Raw genomic sequence first — 19,040 nt, forward strand, 5'->3', positions numbered from 1 at the left:
CGGCAGGTCCCGAGGGACCGGGCGGCGACGCCATGGCGGTGCGACAGGCGCTGGGCCGGGGCCTGCAGCTGGGCCGAGCGCTGCTCCTGCGCTTCACGGCCAAGCCCGGCCCGGCCTACGGCTGGGGCCGGCCGGAGCGGCCCGGCCCCGCGGCGGGCTGGGGCCGCGGAGAGCGCCCAGGCCCGGCCGCGGGACCCGGCACGGAGCCGTGCAGGCTCGGGCTCGGGCTTCCCGGCCGCTACCGATTCTTCCGCCAGTCGGTGGCCGGGCTGGCGGAGCGGCTCCAGCGGCAGTTCGTGGTGCGGGCCCGGGGCGGTGCGGGCCCTTGCGGCCGCGCTGTCTTTCTGGCCTTCGGGCTTGGGCTGGGCCTCATCGAGGAGAAGCAAGCGGAGGGCCGGCGGGCCGCCTCAGCCTGTGAGGAGATCCAGGTGAGTGCCGGCGGCGGGCGGGGCGGGGTCGGGGTCGGGGAGGGGGAGGACCGGGGTGGGGCGGGGCCAAGTGCGGGGCGGGGCCCCACTTGGGTGCGGGGCGGGGCCCGGGGAGACCAAGCTGGGGCAGGAGCCAGGCTTGGGGCGGGGCTAAGTGCGGGGGCGCGGTCCGAGTTGGGGGCGGGGCGGGACTGGGGTCAAGACTTAATCTTGTTCAATCGCGCGGTCTTGTCCGACTCTCTGCGACCCAATGGACTGCAGCACGCCAGGCTTCCCTGTCCATCTCCAACTCCCAGAGCTTACTCAAACTCAAGTCCATCGTGTCGGTGATGCTATCCAACCATCTCATCCTCTGTCGTCCTCTTCTCCTCTTGCCTTCAGTCTTTCCCAGCGTCAGGGTCTTTTCAAATGAGTCAATTCTTCGCATCAGGTGGCCAAAGTATTCGAATTTCAGCTTCAGTCCTTCCAATGGATACTCAGGACTGATTCTATTTATCTTGTAGCTGGGAATTCCTTGGCAATCACTGATTAAGGCTCATTTATTACTGATCTCCTGATGCCAGGCCAGGACCTCACTTTTGTTTTACTATCTTCCCTTCCTCAAATGGGGCTTTCCAGGTAGCTCAATTGGTAAAGAATTCACTTGCAATTCGGGAGACCCTGGTTCGATTCCTGGGTCCGGAAGATCCGGTGGAGAAGGGGTAGGCTACCCACTCCAGTATTCTGGCCTGGAGAATTCCATGGACAGTCCATGGGGTCTAAAAGAGTCAGACAGGACTGAGCGACTTTCACTTTCCCATCCTCAAACTGCATGGTTTGAAAGATATACTAATTATATAACTCCTGAACTTCCCTGGTGGCTCATACGGTAAAGCGTCTGCCTACAATGCGGGAGACCTGGGTTCGATCCCTGGGTTGGGATCTCCTGGGGAAGGAAATGGCAACCCACTCCAGTACTCTTGCCTGGAAAATTCCATGGACAGTGGAGCCTGGTAGGCTACAGTCCATGGGGTTACAAAGAGTCGGACAGGACTGAGCGACGTCAGTGTCAATGTCAATGTGGCTCCAAGGCCAATGACCTTCTGTAAATTTTCTAAAATTTAAGGACAGCTAATTCCTAACCCTTATATTCCAGGGGTAGTTGTCATCCCCAATTTATGGATGAGAAAACATACTCAGGGAGGTGAAAAGTGAAGTAACTTGCTGAGTCACAAGTCTGACTTTCACAGAACCTGTGCTGTTGTTAACCACTTGCCAGCCAGGCAGCCTCCACAGTTTAGCCAATTAGTGACATAGCTGAAGCCGAAGTAAAAACCCAAACAGCAGGAGAAAACAGCAGGCCTAATGGTTTTTAGTTAACAACCTGTGTAGAGTTATCTAGGGTGACTAAGATGCTTAGTTCTTGGGCTTTTTAACTGTTTTAAAGAGCTCAGAGGATTCTGTTTCTACTCAACCAAAATCTCTACTTCTCCAGAGAAACAGAAGGAATAGGATGTGTTTATTAAAAGGCAGCTTTATTTGAAGGAATTGGCTCTGCTGTTCTGGAGTCTGGCAAGTTCAGACTGCAGGGCAGACAGGCAGGCTGGACAGCCGGCAAAGAAACATTGTTAAGTTCAAGTCTGAAGGCCATCTGCTGGCATAGTTCCCCCCTCTTGAGGGAGGCCATTCTTCCTGGGGTTGGGAACCATTCACTGCCTTAGTACAGCCCCTGGGTTTTACAGCTTAGCGCTGAGGTGGTGCAAGGTGGGGTGATTTGCCCAAGGACACAGCTGGTTAAAGACCAAGCAATGTTGGTCTTTAAGCTCCCATGTTTCCTGGCTTTCAGCCCTGGTCGTGTTACTCATCACCAGAGCTTCTCATGTTTACGCCCTGGCCCCTTTGAGGCAACAGGTGACCCCTGGCCTAGGCCCCATTCTCTGCCCCTGTCTTTTGTTACAGCTCAGCTGGCAGAAGCCAAGGTGGCCAACTTGACAAACCCTACTTAAAATTACTTCCCTGGTGGCTCAGAGGTTAAAGCGTCTGCCTCCAATGCGGGAGACCTGGGTTCAATCCCTGGGTTGGGAAGATCCCCTGGAGAAGGAAATGGCAACCCACTTCAGTATTCTTGCCTGGAGAATCCCACAGACGGAGGAGCCTGGTAGGCTACAGTCCATGGGGTCGCAAAGAGTCAGACACGACTGAGCGACTAAACCACCACCACCACTTAAAATTACAGCGGCTGTTTCTAAACTGAGGAGCTAGATCCTCCTAAGCTTACCATCTCCACATCCTTGCCTCACGCTTCACTCTTCTGTGTCTTAAAATTTGTAATTAATTACAAGTTAATTTTAAAAATTCTTGCATTTGACTTCTTTGGAAAGAAAATCAGAGTACCAGATTTGGCAGCCTGTGTGCTAAAATTCTAATTCTAATGCTAACTGCATATGGTGTCATCCTGGAGTAGACCAGACCAGTCGCTTTAGATGCATTTGGAAAGCATTTTGTGAGGGGAACCCTTTATAAAATAGGCCAAAGATATGAATATATATTTCACCAAGAGGAGATACAGATGCCAAATAAGGATAGTTCAACATCATGAATCGTTAGGGAAATGCAAATTGAAAGTACAACGGGACATCTCTGCATACTTATTAGAGCAGCTAACATTTTAAAAATAAGTGATAATAGCGAATGCTTGTGAGGATGCAGAGAAACCGGACCAATGGTGAAAATCTAAAATAGTACGGCCACTCTGGAAAATAGTCTGCAGTTTCTTACAAAAGTAAACATACATTGATCATATGACCCAGCCATTGCAGTCTTGGGCGTTTACCCAGAGACTTGAAAATTTATGTCCACACAAAAACCTGTACATGAGTAACTGCTATGGGAGACAGTATGCCAGTCCCCCAAACATTAAAAACAGAATTATTGTATGACCCCAGCAATCCCGCTTCTGCATATATAGCCAAAAGAAGTGAAAGCAGGGACTTTGAACAAGTATTAGCACACCTGTGTTCATAGGAGCATTATTCACACTAGTCAAAAGGCAGAAGCAACCCAAGTGGCCATCAATGGCTGTTAAATCTTGTACACCAGTATTTATGGCTGCATCCCTCAAAATAGTAAACACACAAACATCCTTTAGCTGCTGAATTGTTAAACCCTGGAATGCTAATAATAAGGAATAACAAGGAATCAGCCATTGATACAGGTAACAACTTCAGTGAACCTCAGGGGCATTATGCTTAGTGAAAAAAGTCAGTTCCAAATGGTTGCATCCTGTGATTCTATTTATGTAACATTCTTGAAATGACAGAATGGTAGAGATAGGGAACAGGTCAGTGGTTGCCAGGGACGTGGTTGCATGGGGCATGGCGAGGGTGGTGCAAAAACAAAGAGGCAGCTCAAAGGAATTCTCCTGTGATGGAACAGGTCTGTGTCTTGATGGTGCGACATGAATCTGTAGGTGGGGTGAGATCGCACAGAGCTCCACCACATGGGCATGCACACGAGTGAATGCGGGTTAGAAAAGATGGTGAGAACTGGGTAAGACCTGTAGCCTTGTTGACCGGAGGGTATGTCGTCAGTTTGCTGGGTTTGATACTCTAGTGCCTTGTGAGAGGGCAGTTGCGGGAGACTGGGCGAAGGGCACACAGGACGCTTTGTTGGTTTTTTTTTGGCAGCTTCCTGTAAGTCTATATTTATTTCAAAACAAAGCTTTAAAAATTTTATCTCATCCTCAAAACTGTGGTTGACTTAGGATTACACGATACTGCTTCAGCTCCACAGAATTTAGAAACTGGTTGGCAAGGCAAGACAGACTTTCATTTTTAAAAAACATTAAAAGTTCTCATGCGAGGTGTTCTGGCTTATAGACTCCCAGTGCTTTAGGAATCTTGCAGAAGGAAAGACTGCTGTGGGCTGGGTGGTCAGCACTGGTTATAGGGGAAGCAGGAGCTTGAGTTGGGACTTGATGGATGAGTAGGGATGAGCAGGCAGAGCAAAGACAATATTCCAGAGGGCAGGGGGAGGGGAAGAGTTTGAGCAAAGGTTCAGGGAGAGGCGTGTGAGAGACCAGTATGGGCAGTGCAGACCAGCCTGCAAAACAATTTTCATACAGGAAGTGTCGGGATAAGGGACTGAATAACCCATAAGTTAGGTTCTCTTTTTTTTTTGGTGGTGCTGGTCTTCCCTGCTGCATGTGGGGGCTAATCTTTGTTGCAGTGCACAGGCTTCTCATTGCGTGACTTCTCTTGTCGCGGAGCAGGGCTCTAAGGGCGCACAGACTCAGGAGTTGCAGTACACGGGCTCAGTAGTTGTGGGGCCCGGGCTCAGTTCCTCTGAGGCTTGTGAAGTCTTCCCGGACCAGGGATCAAACTCATGTCCCCTGCAGTGGCAGGCAGATTCTTATCCACTGGACCACCAGGAAGTCCATCAGTTAGGTTCTGCTGCGACATTTGAAAGCAGTGGGCTTTCACTGGACTCGGAAGCAGGTGAAGGAAGGACATGAGTGGGAAAGTCTGGAGGCGAGTGACTAGCCATAGAAAGGGAGGGATCAGCAGATGAGACGGGATTTGAGGAGGAAGGTAGAGTTTGGGTGACTGGAGGAATGATGTCACCTGCCTGAAGTAGGCAAGAATCCCAATTTAGGGGAAATGGCCTCTTTCCCCGTGCACCCCCACCTACACTTCCATCTAATTCCATCAGAACTCTTGTACTCTGTGTCTCCTTTCTGTAAACAGAATGGCCCCCCAGCTTCCTAAGAGGCAGAAACAGGGAGACAGGTGTATGGTCAGGCCACTCAAGATGGCGGTTCTCTTGCTCTCTGTGCATCCCCTGTGGGACCAGTCCCTGCTTCAGCTACAGCCTCCTCACAGGAACACACTTGCCCCCTGCCCCAGCTATGATTATTCTCAGCTTTGGGCCAGAGCAGCTCCACCTGTTAGTTTATTAACAGCTTACTGACCAGAGACGTTAATAACACCTCTTTTGTTACCTAATCGTTATTGACCAGAGTCGTCTTTTAATATTCACGTATATAAAAATCGCTGGCCACAGTTGTCAGTTTCTGCGAAAATCCCCCAGCTGATAATATGTTAAAGGGAAACATCTGTCCTTGTGATGGTTGTTAACCTGAGGGGCTGTGAGGGACGTGCCCCAGCCGCCGGTTTCCATGGTAACTGATGAACCAACCTGACTTCAATTCCTCCTGTAAATAGCAGCACCACCCCCCACCCCACTCCCTGCCCAGTAGTGGAGACTGCTACAGGGGCCTGCCTGCTGCACACGGTGGGGTGTTGCTCGAGGACCTTTTTCTGCAGTCATGTAAGGTTCTCTGTCTCTGTCTCCAGGCTTTTGCTTGGGTCATCTGAAGGCAGGGCAACTACAAGCCCTGCAGGCCTTTGGGTGCAACCTAACAATTGGTGAGCCGGCTGAGAAAGCTCCTGTAAACACCAAGATGTTGGGAAAGGACAGGGAGCTTGGTTGGGGAAAGGAAAGTTTTTGGGGAAATCCCAGGGTGGCCGCCCACCAGCTTGTGGGCCCCTGTGACAGCTGACTACCGTGAGAGATACCTTTCTCTTCCATTATATTGATGCTTTCCTGTTAACTGTGGAGTCTCTTTCCTGTTTAAATGTAGCAGCCCAATGCTCATAGGTCATCTGATTGCATAGGGATGGCTGATGATACAGACAAAATGCAAGGACCTGGATTGTCTGTAAAATACAAGCATACCCCTGACCCACCATCCCCAAACAATTTAGATGCAGGTTTAGGGTTATTAACTCAGGGACAGGCTTGTGAATTGGATGTGGCCAGTTTCTTGCAAAGGCTTGTTTGGGGCCTGTGGCAATGGCAAAACGATTAAAGCATACCCTTGGGCTTCTGGTCCCAGCTTTGAAAGGGGGCTGAGCAATGATAGTAGTGTGATGGAACAGCAGTGATATGCAGCCTACGATGCATTACAGCTGATGGAAGACATTACCAAGGCCTACCTGTGTCGTCGAGTGACACCAAAAACCCGCCTTACCAGCCACAAAGTTCAGAAATGGACCAAAAAAATAAATAACATACACTGGCATGTCCATCTACCTTACAGCCCCACTGTACCTGGGCTACTGGGACGGACGGAAGTGAAAGTGATGGTCGCTCAGTCGTGTCCAGCTCTTTGTGACCCCACGGGCTATATAGTCCATGGAATTCTCGAGGCCAGAGTACTGGAGTAGGCAGCCTTTCCCTTCTCCAGGGGATCTTCCCAACTCAGCGTTCAGACCCAGATCTCCCGCATTGCAGGTAGATTCTTTACCAGCTGAGCCACAAAGGAAGCCCAGAAATACTGTTGTGGGTAGCCTATTTCTTCTCCAGTGGATCTTCCCAACCCAGGAATCGAACCAGGGCCACCAGCTGAGCTGTGAGGGAAGCCCAGTGGGTGGGATTAAGGACCTGTTTCAGCAACAATTGAGATGTGAAACCCATTCTCTCACCGTGTGACCACGTGTGACCCAGGAGGCTAACTCCAGACCTACCAGCTATAACTGATGGTCCCAGGAGTGACCATCCTCCTGCTTCTGCCACATTAACCCAGAGGCCACTTGTCAACACCCTCTAAGTTCAGCTGTTGACCACCAAAGGACCATTGCCAGCTGTCAGCTGGGGCAGTAACTCACTTTTGCCCTCAGCACAGGACCAACACCCTGGGGAAATATAAAGTTGTCAGGGACTGGCAGATAAGACCCTGGTGGTTTGGGCTTGCCACCCTGAGGGACATGGGATTAGAAAGAGATTCACAGAGCTCATCTTCTTCCAGATCTTCTACCTAGCCCCGCCCCACCTAAGACTACTCACAGGAATTAATCTGGGCCTCTCCTGGAGAAAGGTGCCATTCTGTTAACCCTGGGGTCTGTTACACCGCCTCTCTAGGACTGGTGTTGGCTGTGGGGACTGAAAGTGGACCGGCGGTGTGGTCCCACAGCCCTGGCCAGGACGAAAACCACAGGATGGGTGGGCTCTCACAATGCTGGTATTTTGCCTAGTAGTCACAACCTTTCCTATATTATGTAAATGTAAGCATCCCACGTTTTGTCCCTTATCTAAGCAGAGAGAATCTGTCCAGTGACTGGGCGACCACGGTGGCCTAACTGTGAGATAAGTCTGGGAATTTCCCTGATGGTCCAGGGGTTAGAATCCGCCTTCCAGTGCAGGGGCCATGGGTTAGATCCCTGGTCAGGGAACTAAAGTCCCACATGCCACGGAGTGAAGCCCTGTGGCCCAACTAAAGAGGCCGGCACCAAAGACCAGTGTGCTGCAGCCAAGACCCAGCACAGCCAAAAACAGAAAAGTCTGTAGAGATGAGTCTGATCAGCGGGTCTCCAGCAAGATGCTCAGTCCTCCTGCGCGTCCCTGGGCCTCTCCAGACTCTGAGCTGCTGGTGTCTGCATTGCATTTGTGGTGTTTGGTTGCAGCGCACCTCTGCATACCTGACCCCAGGGACATCACGGCACAGGGCTGGACCAAGATGATAAGGGCTGCGCAGGGTCCGTGGGAGTGGAGTGTGTGGTCTGGGCGCTCAAGACAGCCACTCTCGCGCTCTCTCTTCCTCCCCTGCTTACAGGTCCAGGGAGCTAGACCAGTGCCTGCTCCCCTACAGCCTCCTCGCAGGAGGTGTTTGCCCCCCCGCCCCACCTATGGTTGCTCTAAGCCTTAGGCCACAACCGCTCCACCTGCTGGTGTATTAAGGGGAAACGTCTGCCCTGGTGATGGTCACGAACCTCCAGGGCTGTGAAGGACCCACCGGTTTCCCTGGTAACTGAGCCCCCCTGACATTAGTGCCCCCTGTGAATGGTAGCCGCCGCCTCCCCAGAGGAGCGAAGGTTGCTGTCAGGCCCTTCCTGCTGTCTGCCACACACACTGGGATGCTTCTCCAGGGCCGCCTGCTGCAGACAGATGAGATTCCCCACCCAGGAAACCACGGGTGTCATTGCCACTGCCTCCAAGCTCCTTCATCAGCCATCTGCAGGCTGGCCATCTACAGGACCTGCAGGTCCTCAGGCTTCAGCCCAACAACAGGACCTGATGACTGGCTCCAGGGAGCCTCCTGATTTCCCCCCCCCTTGCTTGCAAGAGCAGCCCGAGGTCATTCACAAGCGGGAGGGGTGGCTGTGACCACATGCTCCTGCCCGTCCACAGCTCCTGGTAACCATCCAGTAGCCACCTGCCGAGGCCTTTGCAGAAAGAATTATCTCCATAATCAGAAACCTCCAAGATTGTGCTGGTAGCCTGACAGGCAGCAAAGGAGCGGTGTGCCAGCTGCAGACCTGGGGAATTGCAACCTCTTAACTAACACAGTGTTCTGTGTTGGACTGACGTGGTGACTGCCATGAAGTGACAGTTTGAGAATTACTCTGAATTAGGGGAGAACACAGGCTGGCTTGAGCCCAGGACCAACAGTAGCACCCAGTTTGGTTGTTTTATTAGCTCTCGATCTGCCAGTGGAGATTTGGCCTCGCTGTACCACTCCATCCCTTCACTGAAGCCTCACGGGGCTGCCGAGCTCATGGTGCCTGCTCGTTTTATTCACAGGCAATCTTCACCCAGAAAAACAAGCTGCTCCCAGACCCACTGGACACCCGACGCTGGCAGGGTTTCCGGCTGGAGGAGTATCTGATCGGGCAGTCCATTGGCAAGGGCTGCAGCGCTGCCGTCTATGAGGCCGCCATGCCTGTATTGCCCCGGAACCTGGAGGAGGCAGAGAGCCTGGGCCAGCTTCTTCCAGGGAAGGGCCCAGAGATCCTTCCACGAGGAGAGGAGGCGCTGGCCCCACGGACCCCGGCCTTCCCCTTGGCCATCAAGATGATGTGGAACATCTCGGTAAGGGCGGGGCCTTCCGTCTCTAAAGTCATCCTTTTTCAAAATCCCCTTCTTGTGGGGGGTGGTAACCAGATGAAACTTTTTCCCAGGAAGTAAATAGGAACCAGCAAGATTCTCCACAGGACAGGCGCTTCACGCTCTTGTGCAGCAGTCTGAAGCAGTGTTACAGTCTTGGACTGTAACCTGTCCACGCGTCACCTGAGGTCTCGCCTCCCTGACGAGCTCCCAGGCCGCTGGGCCGCAAGCCACACTGAGTGGCGAGGGCCCGGGGCGTCTGGGCCGATGAGTGTATTTCAGGGCTGCGGTGTGCTCTGTCCTCTCGCTCCCTGACCTGCTTGTGGGGAAGGAGAGGCCACGTGCCTTCTGCTGAGCCTGCCTCCCACCACACTCCAGACCCAAGGCTGTTTTGCCAGCTCTCTGCTCTTAACCCTTGCAGAACTCAAGACTTTGGCAAGTTGAGTATTTTTCCCACCCAAAAGGAAGATTTCTGTCCATTTAGAGCAGCTTCTGTATCTTGCCATCACATCGTGGGAGGAAGGTTAGGAAGCTCATCAAGACTTGATGGCATTTTCTGTGGAGCCTCTCTCCAAGGCTGAGGGGGGCAGCCACATAGCTCACTGCTGGGACCTGAAGGGCGTGGTCTGCGCCTTGATGTGGCAAATGAAGCTTGTTAGACTGTGCTTCCAAGCTGGGCTGATAGCCAACACGTAGCCAACCCCCACCCCATGCCCACCCCCAGGAAGCATCCAGTCCTAACATCAAAACTCCCACTGGTTGGAGCATGACAGCAAATACATTCACAAAAGCTAAAAGACTTAATTCTGAAAGGATTCTTTATAGGTGTTGCAGTCCTGAGAGCTGTTCATAATGAAATGAGGAAAATACGGTGCTTTTCCTCATTGTGTGTTGCTTTTTGCTGGTTGATAGAGGGCTGTTCTGTGATTCAGCGTGAGTTTATCCAGGGTGGGCTTGTTGGGCTCGGTCTGTCTGCTGAAGGGAGCCTTCACGGGTGAGCGTTTGTGCTTGGTGGTCCGGTCTGAGCCTGGTGGTGCCCGGAGGCCTCTGTGGCAGGAAGAGGAGCCCCTGCTGTGGTCATCTCGGCAGCTCCTCCAGCCTTGGGCACCTGAGCTGCCAAGAGTTTGACGCATGGGCAGTATCCTCTGGGTTGGCATGAATGGCACCTCTGCCTCCTTTCTCCTGGGAGAAACTAGGCTTGGCTTGCCACTCAGAGAGGTGATGAGCTTGAAGGTCAAAGCCAGTTCTAGGCAGTAGTTGTCCTGGTCCGGATGACAAGGAGGGCCTGGACTAATTCTGGACCTGTTACGGATGTGTTGCAGGCAGGCTCATCCAGCGAAGCCATCTTTAGTGCAATGAGCCAGGAGCTGGTCCCAGCCAGTCGAGTGGCCGTGGCTGGGGAGTATGGAGTGGCCACTCACGGGTAAGCGGCCGTCTGCCCCCTCGCCCCGCCGCGGAGCAGCACCCACACCCGTGCCCTCGGCACAGCACCTGACGCAACACACACACCGAGACACAGCACACGCCCGCTGATCAGTGCAGTCAGTGACGGGCTTCCAGTTGGCGGATAATTGGGAAAGACTAGCCTGACCCCAGCTGGAGATGCAGGTGGCTGACTCACGCTGGAGCAGGGAGAGAAGGCCATCTAAAACCAGTCCCCATCCTTCTGAACTGGGCAGATCTGATTTATGACTCCTAAGTAATTCTCAGAGCACCACCATTTTGTACGAATTGAATTCTGTCTGTCCCCAGCAGAGGTTAACACTCACTTTACAACTAACTGCCATGACCTGATGGTGCCAAGAGATTTTTTTTTTTTTAATGGCCTATTCCCCAAGAGTGCTCTTTGTGGCAGAGCCCAGCATGGTCAGTGCTGGTCCGACCCCCGTCAGGCCTCCTGGCCAGTTCCAGTTTTCCGTTCAAACACACACACCCCTCCAGTGCAGCCACGCGCTTTCCTGGGTTCTCCTGACAGCCAGGCAGCGCTTTGCCGCTGCGGTGCCAACAGCCTTGTGCTGGGATCCTCATTCTCCCAGTGGCTCTAATGGCCCCAGGCCAGAACAACGCTCTGACGCCTCTGATCACCTAGGACAGGGGCCCGTTTGGATGGACCCCAGAGGAGCTGTTAGAGCCACTCACGGCCTGGCTCAAAGCTCGGACCTCAGGCAGCTCGGAGGACAGCCCGGGCCTGGGGCTCTCCCTGTTGTCTCAATGTCTCTGGGCTTCCACTCCATCTGCCTCTCTCTGCCACCCTGCGATCTCATTTCCTGCCCACAGCTATACTTCCGGCTTCCCTCAGGCCTCGTGGCATTGTTACCAAAAGCAAACTCCTGTGCCTGAGGTACAGTGAAGCCAAACAATACCAAAATGTCAGAGTTTGGAACAGAGAAAGGTTTATTGCAGGACCATGGAAGGCGATGGGTGGCTCATGGCCCCCAAACATCAAATTCCCCAAAGAGTTTCAGCAAAGCATTTTTAAAGAGCACGTAAGGGAGAGGGGGCCCCAGGGTATGTGATCGGCTCATGCACACATCTCCGGTAGTTGGTGAGGTGACAGGGCAGTGTCACAGTGGTTAACAGCCTCAGTCCTCAGGCTCCAGGAGGTCTGCGGCTACCGGCTTATGATCATCGAGTGGTCAGCATCTTCATTTGGGGGGGTTTTTACATCTGTAAAACAGCTCAGGAGATGTGCGTCAGGTACTGTTCAGAGAGGAGCTCAAGCGGCGTTAAAGCATCCTTTCAACACCTCAGCCCCATTTCCTGTGCAGTTACTGCCGAATTTTCCCTCACACTCCACAGAGAGACTCTCCCTTTTTCCTGCCAACCACCGGGTCTCGGACATGACTGCAGGCCCTTGGTTGCCCTTGGGTCAGGTGTGCACAGCCCCGGCCATGGCGACCGAGTGCAGCCTCTGTTTCTGAGCAGGGCAGTGGGCTGGGGCTCCCGGAGCAGCAGAGGCCTGGGCAGGGCACCTGACGTGCGGGGGAATCGCTTCTACACGCTGCCTCCGTGTTGGTTCACTCAGAGGCTGACTGAGCTCATGCTGAGTGTTATGCTAGGGCCGGATCAGGGAGATTCCAGGTCCTATTAACCGCCTTACAGGGTATGGTACTACTCTATTCCCCTTTTCATTTGCGACTGAGCCAAGAGACATTGAGCAGTGTGGCCAGGGACTTGGAGTGGCAGGCGTGGGGTTCAGCCCCAGGCAGCCCGCTTCCAGGCCCCGTGCTCTACCTCGTGGGATGGACGGACGGTGGATGGATGGTGGGGTCACCAGTGTGATGAGTCATCGCGGGTTTCCCTTCCAGCACCCCACTCTGCACCTGGCACACACTTGGTGTAGATATGGGTGGAGATGAATGTCAGTGTTGATTGTGGCCTCAGACTATTGTATCCCAAGTGTCGTATCTGCTGCTCCCTCACGTTTGTCCCACCCGGCTGAAACAGAAGACCCAAGGGAGGTCCCAAGCAGCTGGCCCCACACCCCAACATCATCCGGGTCTTGCGAGCCTTCACCTCGTCGGTGCCACTGCTGCCAGGAGCCCTGGTCGACTATCCTGATGTGCTGCCCCCGCGTCTTCACCCCGCAGGCCTGGGCCATGGGCGGACTCTCTTCCTTGTCATGAAGAAGTGAGTGGTGGGAGCTGGTCGCTGCCTCCAGGAGCCTGGGGTCATGGGCGAGAGGACGCTGTCTCTTTGGGAGACAAGGGCAGGCTGAGGGCGTATGTCTGCCCTGGAGCGCAGTTTCCCTTTGGGACAGCCTTGCAGGACAACACAAGTGCATGTTCAGTCAGGTCATACTTTCCATCTAGTGCTCGTAGTACCTTAGTAGCCCCCTCTATGCTCACCTTTCTCCTGCCTTTTTTTTTTTAACATAGACTCTTCTCCTTTCCTCCATCTCTGTGCCCCTGGCATTGCTATGTGAGTTTTAAGGAAACAAGCAGCTGTCCTGTAACTTCTAACGTGTGAGGCCCCAGCTCTTACTTCCTAATTCCAGGATGGTGGATAGAAACAGAATGGCTACTTAGGGAGAAAAGGAATCAGAAGAAAGGGCATCATCCTAACAGGAAGTAAGGTGCTTGGGATGCTAGGCGCGTGGTAACTGGCCCTGTTGCGCTCTCCACCAGCTACCCCTGTACCCTGCGCCAGTACCTTCGCGGGAACAGCCCGAGCCCCCGGCTGGCCGCTGTGATGACCCTGCAGCTCTTGGAAGCGGTGGATCACCTGGTCCAGCAGGGCGTCGCGCACAGAGACCTGAAGTCCGACAACATCCTTGTGGAGCTAGATGCAGGTAGCTGCCCCGCCCCGCTCCGAGTTGTTTGGGGCGGTCTGGACTTAAGGTTTGGGGACATTTAGGGGCCTTTGGGTCTTTTCTGGTTTTTATGTTCTAAGTTGTGTCTTAGCTCTGTACACAGAGATAAGCACTCTCTCCTTCAAGATGGAGAGTTTTGGTCTTTGTTTTGGTCTTTGTATTGTAAGAATATTTTCAGCAAGTACTGCTTAAATGTCAGCCCAGCTGCCTCCAGCAGTGAGCTCCCCGTCATTGGAAGCATTCAAGCAAAGCTGGGTGGCTACTTGCCTAGGGGTTCTGTAAAGGAGAGTCATTGTTTTGTTCCTGTTGTTAAGTTGCTAACTCGTGTCTGACTCTTTGCAACCCCTTGGACTGTAGCCCACCAGGCTCTCTGTCCACAGGATTTCCCAGGCAAGAATACTGGAGTGGGTTGCCTTTCCCTTCTTCAGGGGATCTTCTTGACCGAGGGATCAAACTTCTGTCCCCTGCAATACAGGAAGATTCTCATGTGGTCAATTTTGAACTAAAAAGATTTAAGATAATTCAATATGCAATTAAATTCTAGAGGAACTGGCTTTTAAAGGAAGTCTGCATGAATCCTTTTCTGGATAACTAATTGATAATGCACCGATTTTATCCAGTTCTTGGCTAGGGGACCTTGACTTCCCGGAGGCATGTCCGTGTCTGTGTTGCTGGTCCCACTCAGCTCTCTGGTGAGTGGGCAGCTGTCCAGGCCTTGGTGGCCTGTGTTCCTGGGTCAGCCTGTCCCGAGAGTGGCTTTTGTTGCTGTTCAGTCGCTCAGTGTCTGACTCTTTGTGACCCCATGGACTGCAGCACGCCAGGCCTCCCTGTCCATCACCAACTCCTGGAGCTTACTCAAACTCCATCCAGTCGGTGATGCCGTCCAACCATCTCATCCTCTGTCATCCCCTTCTCCTCCCACCTTCAATCTTTCCCAGCATCAGGGTCTTTTCTAAGGAGTCAGTTCTTCGCATCAGGTGGAGCTTCAGCATCAGTCCTTCCAGTGAATATTCAGGATTGATTTCCTTTAAGATTGACTGGTTGGATCTCCTTGTAGTCCAAGGGACTCTCACGAGTCCTCTCCAACACCACAGTTCAAAAGCATCAATTCTTCGGTGTTCAGCCTTCTTTATGGTCCAACTCTCACATTCATACATGACTACTGGAAAAACCATAGCTTTGACTATATGGACATTTGTTGGCAAAGTAATATCTCTGCTTTTTAACATCCTCTCTGGGTTTGTCATAGCTGTTCTTCCAAGGAGCAAGCGTCTTTTAATTGCATGGCTGCAGTCACCATCTGCAATGATTTTGAAGCCCAAGAAAATAAAGCCTGTCACGGTTTCCATTGTTTCCCCTCTGTTTGCATGAAGTGATGGGACCAGATGCCATGATCTTAGTTCTGAATGTTGAGTTTTAAGGTAGCTTTTTCACTCTCTTCCTTCATTAAGAGGCTCTTTAGTTCTTCACTTTCTGCCATAAGAGTGGTGTCATCTGCATATCTGAGGTTATTGATATTTCTTCCAACAATCTTGATTCCAGCTTGTGCTTCATCCAGCTTGGCATTTCGCATGATGTACTCTGCACATAAATTAAATAAGCAGGGTGATAATATATAGCCTTGATGTACTCCTCTCCCAATTTTGAATCACTCTGTTGTTCCGTGTCTGGTTCTCACTGTTGCTTCTTGACCTGCATACAGGTTTCTCAGGAGGCAGGTCAGCTGGTCTGGTATTCACATCTCTTGAAGAATTTTCCAGTTTGTTGTGATCCACACAAAGGCTTTAGTGTAGTCAGTGAAGCAGATGTTTTTCTGGAATCCTCTTGCTTTCTTGATGATCCAACAGATGTTGGCAGTTTGATCTCTGGTTCTTCTGCCTTTTTTAAATCCAGCTTGAACATCTGGGGGTTCTCAGTTCACTTGCTATTGGAGCCTGGCTTGGAGAATTTTGGCATTACGTTGCTAGCATGTGAGATGAGTGCAGCTGTGCAGTAGTCTGTTCCTGGGTCAGCGTGTCCTGAGGGTGGCTTTAGTGGAGGTATCAGAGGGCCTCAAGGTGCAGGGAGGAGAGGAGACGGCCTCTCACGTCTGCGTGTCTCCCCACAGACGGCTGCCCCTGGTTGGTGATCACAGACTTTGGCTGCTGCCTGGCTGATGAGCGCATCGGCCTGCAGTTGCCTTTCACCAGCTGGTACGTGGACCGCGGCGGAAATGGCTGCCTGATGGCTCCTGAGGTGAGTCCCACTGAGCGTGTCATGCGCCACCAGCAGAGCCTCTCCCACCAGGTTTCCTCCCTATTTACTCAACACTTTCATCTTTTCTGAGCCATAATTTATCAGAAGTCCCCTCCCTGTCTCTTCGCCTGGAACTGATGTCCCAGGAGAGATGAGTTTTGTCAGCCTGAAGTACGCAGGCTGAGCATATTTGCTTGGATCTGAGCTACAGTTCATTCCAATTCTGGGTTCCTTGGGACAGAGTCCAGACTAGTGCATGAATTGGGTGCCGTGCAGGAGCACAAATAGGTTTCAAGTACCAGCAGTGTGACTGTTCACTTGTTGCTTTCTGAGCAGGTGTCCACAGCCTGCCCTGGCCCCAGGGCAGTGATCGACTACAGCAAGGCGGATGCCTGGGCGGTGGGTGCACTCGCCTACGAAATCTTTGGGCTCCCCAATCCCTTTTATGGCCAGGGCAAGGCCCACCTTGAAAGCCGCAGTTACCAGGAGGCTCAGCTGCCAGCACTGCCCGAGTGGGTGCCGTGGGACGTGAGGTGCCTGGTGAGGTCGCTGCTGCAGCGGGAGGCCTGCAAGGTGAGGCATTTGAGGCTCACAGGGGGCGTGTGGACGGGAACCTCAGGTTGCGTTCTAGAGTAAAGGGCAGGGCTGGGCAGGCACTGGAGTGAAAAACGGCTCCTCTATCTTACAGAGGTGATGGCCACATACAGAACACACAACAGGCTGGAATATAGATAGGAGCAGGGGAGCTGGCCACCAAGTTTGGAGTCAGGATTCCAGCAGTCAACTCCTCTTGGCTTTAGTTGCTTAAAGTTACTCAGAGGGAAACAGAGGCAATTTTAAGATATGTTTAATGAAGATATAGAATCAGCTGAGATCTAACCAGACAGATAGGATGAACTCTCCTAAGAGATCTGGACATTTTAAAATTACTCCAAAGGCTAACATATTTGAAACCGTAAAAGGAATGGCGGGGCCAGTGTGAGTGGCACGTGGAGTGGAAAAAGCATGGGTAGACCAGGGCTCACGGTCCCGCCCTACCGCTTGCCCCTCACCACGGGCAGCAGGCTGTCACATGTGTGCGCTGCCGTCATGAAGTTAGGACAACTCCCCTCACCCTAGACAGTCCAGTGGTGGCCTCCCAAGATTCCAATGCAGGGGACACAGGTTTGATCCCTGGTTGGGCAACTAAGATCACACATGCCATGCTGCATGGAAAAAAAAACCTTAATAAAAAAAAAAAAAAGGCCCAGGATGGGGAGGCTATTCCAACAATGTCCTCTACCCATACCCCACCCCACCCCAAATTCATACCCATGGGAAAGCCTGGGGCGTGGGTAGAATCAGCCAGTCTGTGTGCAGAGTACTGCAGGAGGAAGGGTGAAGAGCATGCTCAGGGCCAGAGCAGGGAAGACCCTGAAACAGGCTGCACTGAAAGTAAGCTGTGGGTGAAGACCGTCACAGGTGCTCTAAGCTCCGGCTCCCCTTCCTGTTGCAGAGGCCATCTGCCCGAGTGGCTGCTAACGTGCTTCACTTAAGCCTCTGGGGTGAACACACGCTTGCCCCAAAGAACCTGAAACTAGATGAGATGATTGGCTGGCTCCTCCAACAATCGGCCGCCACTCTGCTGGCCAACAGGCTGACGGAGAACTGTGTGGAAACGAAAATGAAGATGTTGTTTCTGGCCAACCTGGAGTATGAAGCGCTGAGCCAGGCGGCCCTCCTCCTCGACTCCTGGAGGGCGGCCCCGAGACAGCTGCTGTAGCTGGTGAATTACTAAAAGAACTTTCCAGTATCTGTGTCGTGATGGTCTGTGAATGCTGAGCAAGTGCCTCCTAGGTGAGGGGATGGGGGAGTCAGGAGGAAAGATGGCATGGGGAGGGTGAGTCAGCAAAGAGAAGGCCTCAGGTTTGGGAGATGGAAGGAGCAGCTCGAGGTCACGGTCTAACCACTAACTCGCTCTAGCTGTGTGATTTTGCCTAGCTGTGTGATTCTGATGCATCGTCCAAGTTCTTTTACCTGTGAAATGAAGACACTGCTCTCGATAGAGGTCAGCAAACTTGTTCTGTCGAGGGCTAGTGTTCAGGCATTTGCAGCTACTCAGCTCTGCCATCGTGGCGCAAAGACAGCCTTCAATGTGTGAACAAGTTCAGCTTCACTTAGGGACCCTGAGATTTGGAATTTCGTGTGTCACTAAATAAGAATCTTAATTTTTTCAACCACTTAAAAGGTAAAAACCATTTTTTAGCTTGTAAGCCTTCAAAAATCAGGCAGCAAGCCAGACCGGCCCACAGACCGTTTGCCAACCCCCCCGCCCCACCCCCGTCTTAACTGACCGCAAAGGGCCTAACCCTCAAGAGAAATGCTAGCCAATCACCAGGCTCCTTTGTGCATCAGTGCTACCCACGTGATGCCCTGGACACACAGATCCAAAGGATGAGCTTTGTCCCAGGCGAGAGGCTGCTCGGGTGTAAACCACTGACCAGAGTCCTGTCCTCCTAGACCTCTGAAAAGTTGGTGGCCGAGTGGCTCTGTTAGGTGAGGCTGAGCTGAGTAAGGTCAGACCTGTGCTGTGGCCAGAGTTCACGCAGGTCAGGGTAGTCAGGTGTCAGAGTGAACAGCACGTGAGTGAGGCCCAAGACGGGAGCCGCTGCAGTCAGTCATCTGTCCCGGAGCAGCCCTGGGTGCTGGTGATAAGCATCGCCGCAGAGCTCGTGCAGCCGCTGATTTGAGTCCAGCAGAGTGCCGGTGACTAATGAAATGGAGATTAACAGGGCAGTGTTCTGAACTTGCTGATTGTCCCTTCTGACTAGCATTTCTTACAGGAATTGTGATGAATTAAATGCATATTGACAACTGCAAAATATGTAAGTGCCTCAAACAGAATACTTGGCTTTTAAGAGTAATCCTCACACTATAAAGACAATGATAGTTAAGACGGGATCATACAACTTTACGTGTGCTTTTAGGAACACAACCAGGGCCTAAAGCAAGGTGAATATGCTGCAAGGTTCTTTTCAACCAAGCAGTTCTATAATTATATTAAAGTCAAGTGCTGTTACCCTAGCTTTCCCATCTCTGTGATGTCCGCACTGGCCTTTATTAACCTGACTTTACTCCCCTTGACATTCAGCAGCTGTGTCATTTCCAGACTTCAGCAAAACTAAAAAGGGCCACTTACTACTTTATATCTCGTCATTTCTCAA

General features: G+C 52.3%; 1 protein-coding gene across 1 annotated transcript; it reads left to right on the top strand.

Annotated features, from left to right (window-relative positions):
* On the top strand, nucleotides 1-18,893 carry PINK1 (PTEN induced kinase 1). The gene is made up of 8 exons (XM_040229471.1): nucleotides 1-428; nucleotides 8,988-9,275; nucleotides 10,613-10,713; nucleotides 12,738-12,920; nucleotides 13,418-13,581; nucleotides 15,710-15,837; nucleotides 16,174-16,410; nucleotides 17,333-18,893. Exons 1-8 carry the CDS (start codon nucleotides 33-35, stop codon nucleotides 17,597-17,599), a joined length of 1,764 nt encoding a protein of 587 aa, XP_040085405.1. The 5' UTR covers nucleotides 1-32; the 3' UTR covers nucleotides 17,600-18,893.
* The last annotated feature ends 147 nt before the right edge of the window (nucleotides 18,894-19,040 follow it).

This window comes from Oryx dammah, unplaced genomic scaffold (assembly GCF_014754425.2).
Source record: "Oryx dammah isolate SB20612 unplaced genomic scaffold, SCBI_Odam_1.1 HiC_scaffold_27, whole genome shotgun sequence".
In the NCBI taxonomy this organism is placed as follows: domain Eukaryota; kingdom Metazoa; phylum Chordata; class Mammalia; order Artiodactyla; family Bovidae; genus Oryx; species Oryx dammah.

Coding starts and splice junctions, on each gene's coding strand:
- PINK1 (XM_040229471.1), top strand. CDS start 33: ATGGCGGTGCGACAGGCGCTGGGCCGGGGCCTGCAGCTGGGCCGAGCG. Junction 10,714..12,737: donor TATGGAGTGGCCACTCACGG/GTAAGCGGCCGT, acceptor CGGCTGAAACAG/AAGACCCAAGGGAGGTCCCA. Junction 15,838..16,173: donor GCTGCCTGATGGCTCCTGAG/GTGAGTCCCACT, acceptor CTTTCTGAGCAG/GTGTCCACAGCCTGCCCTGG.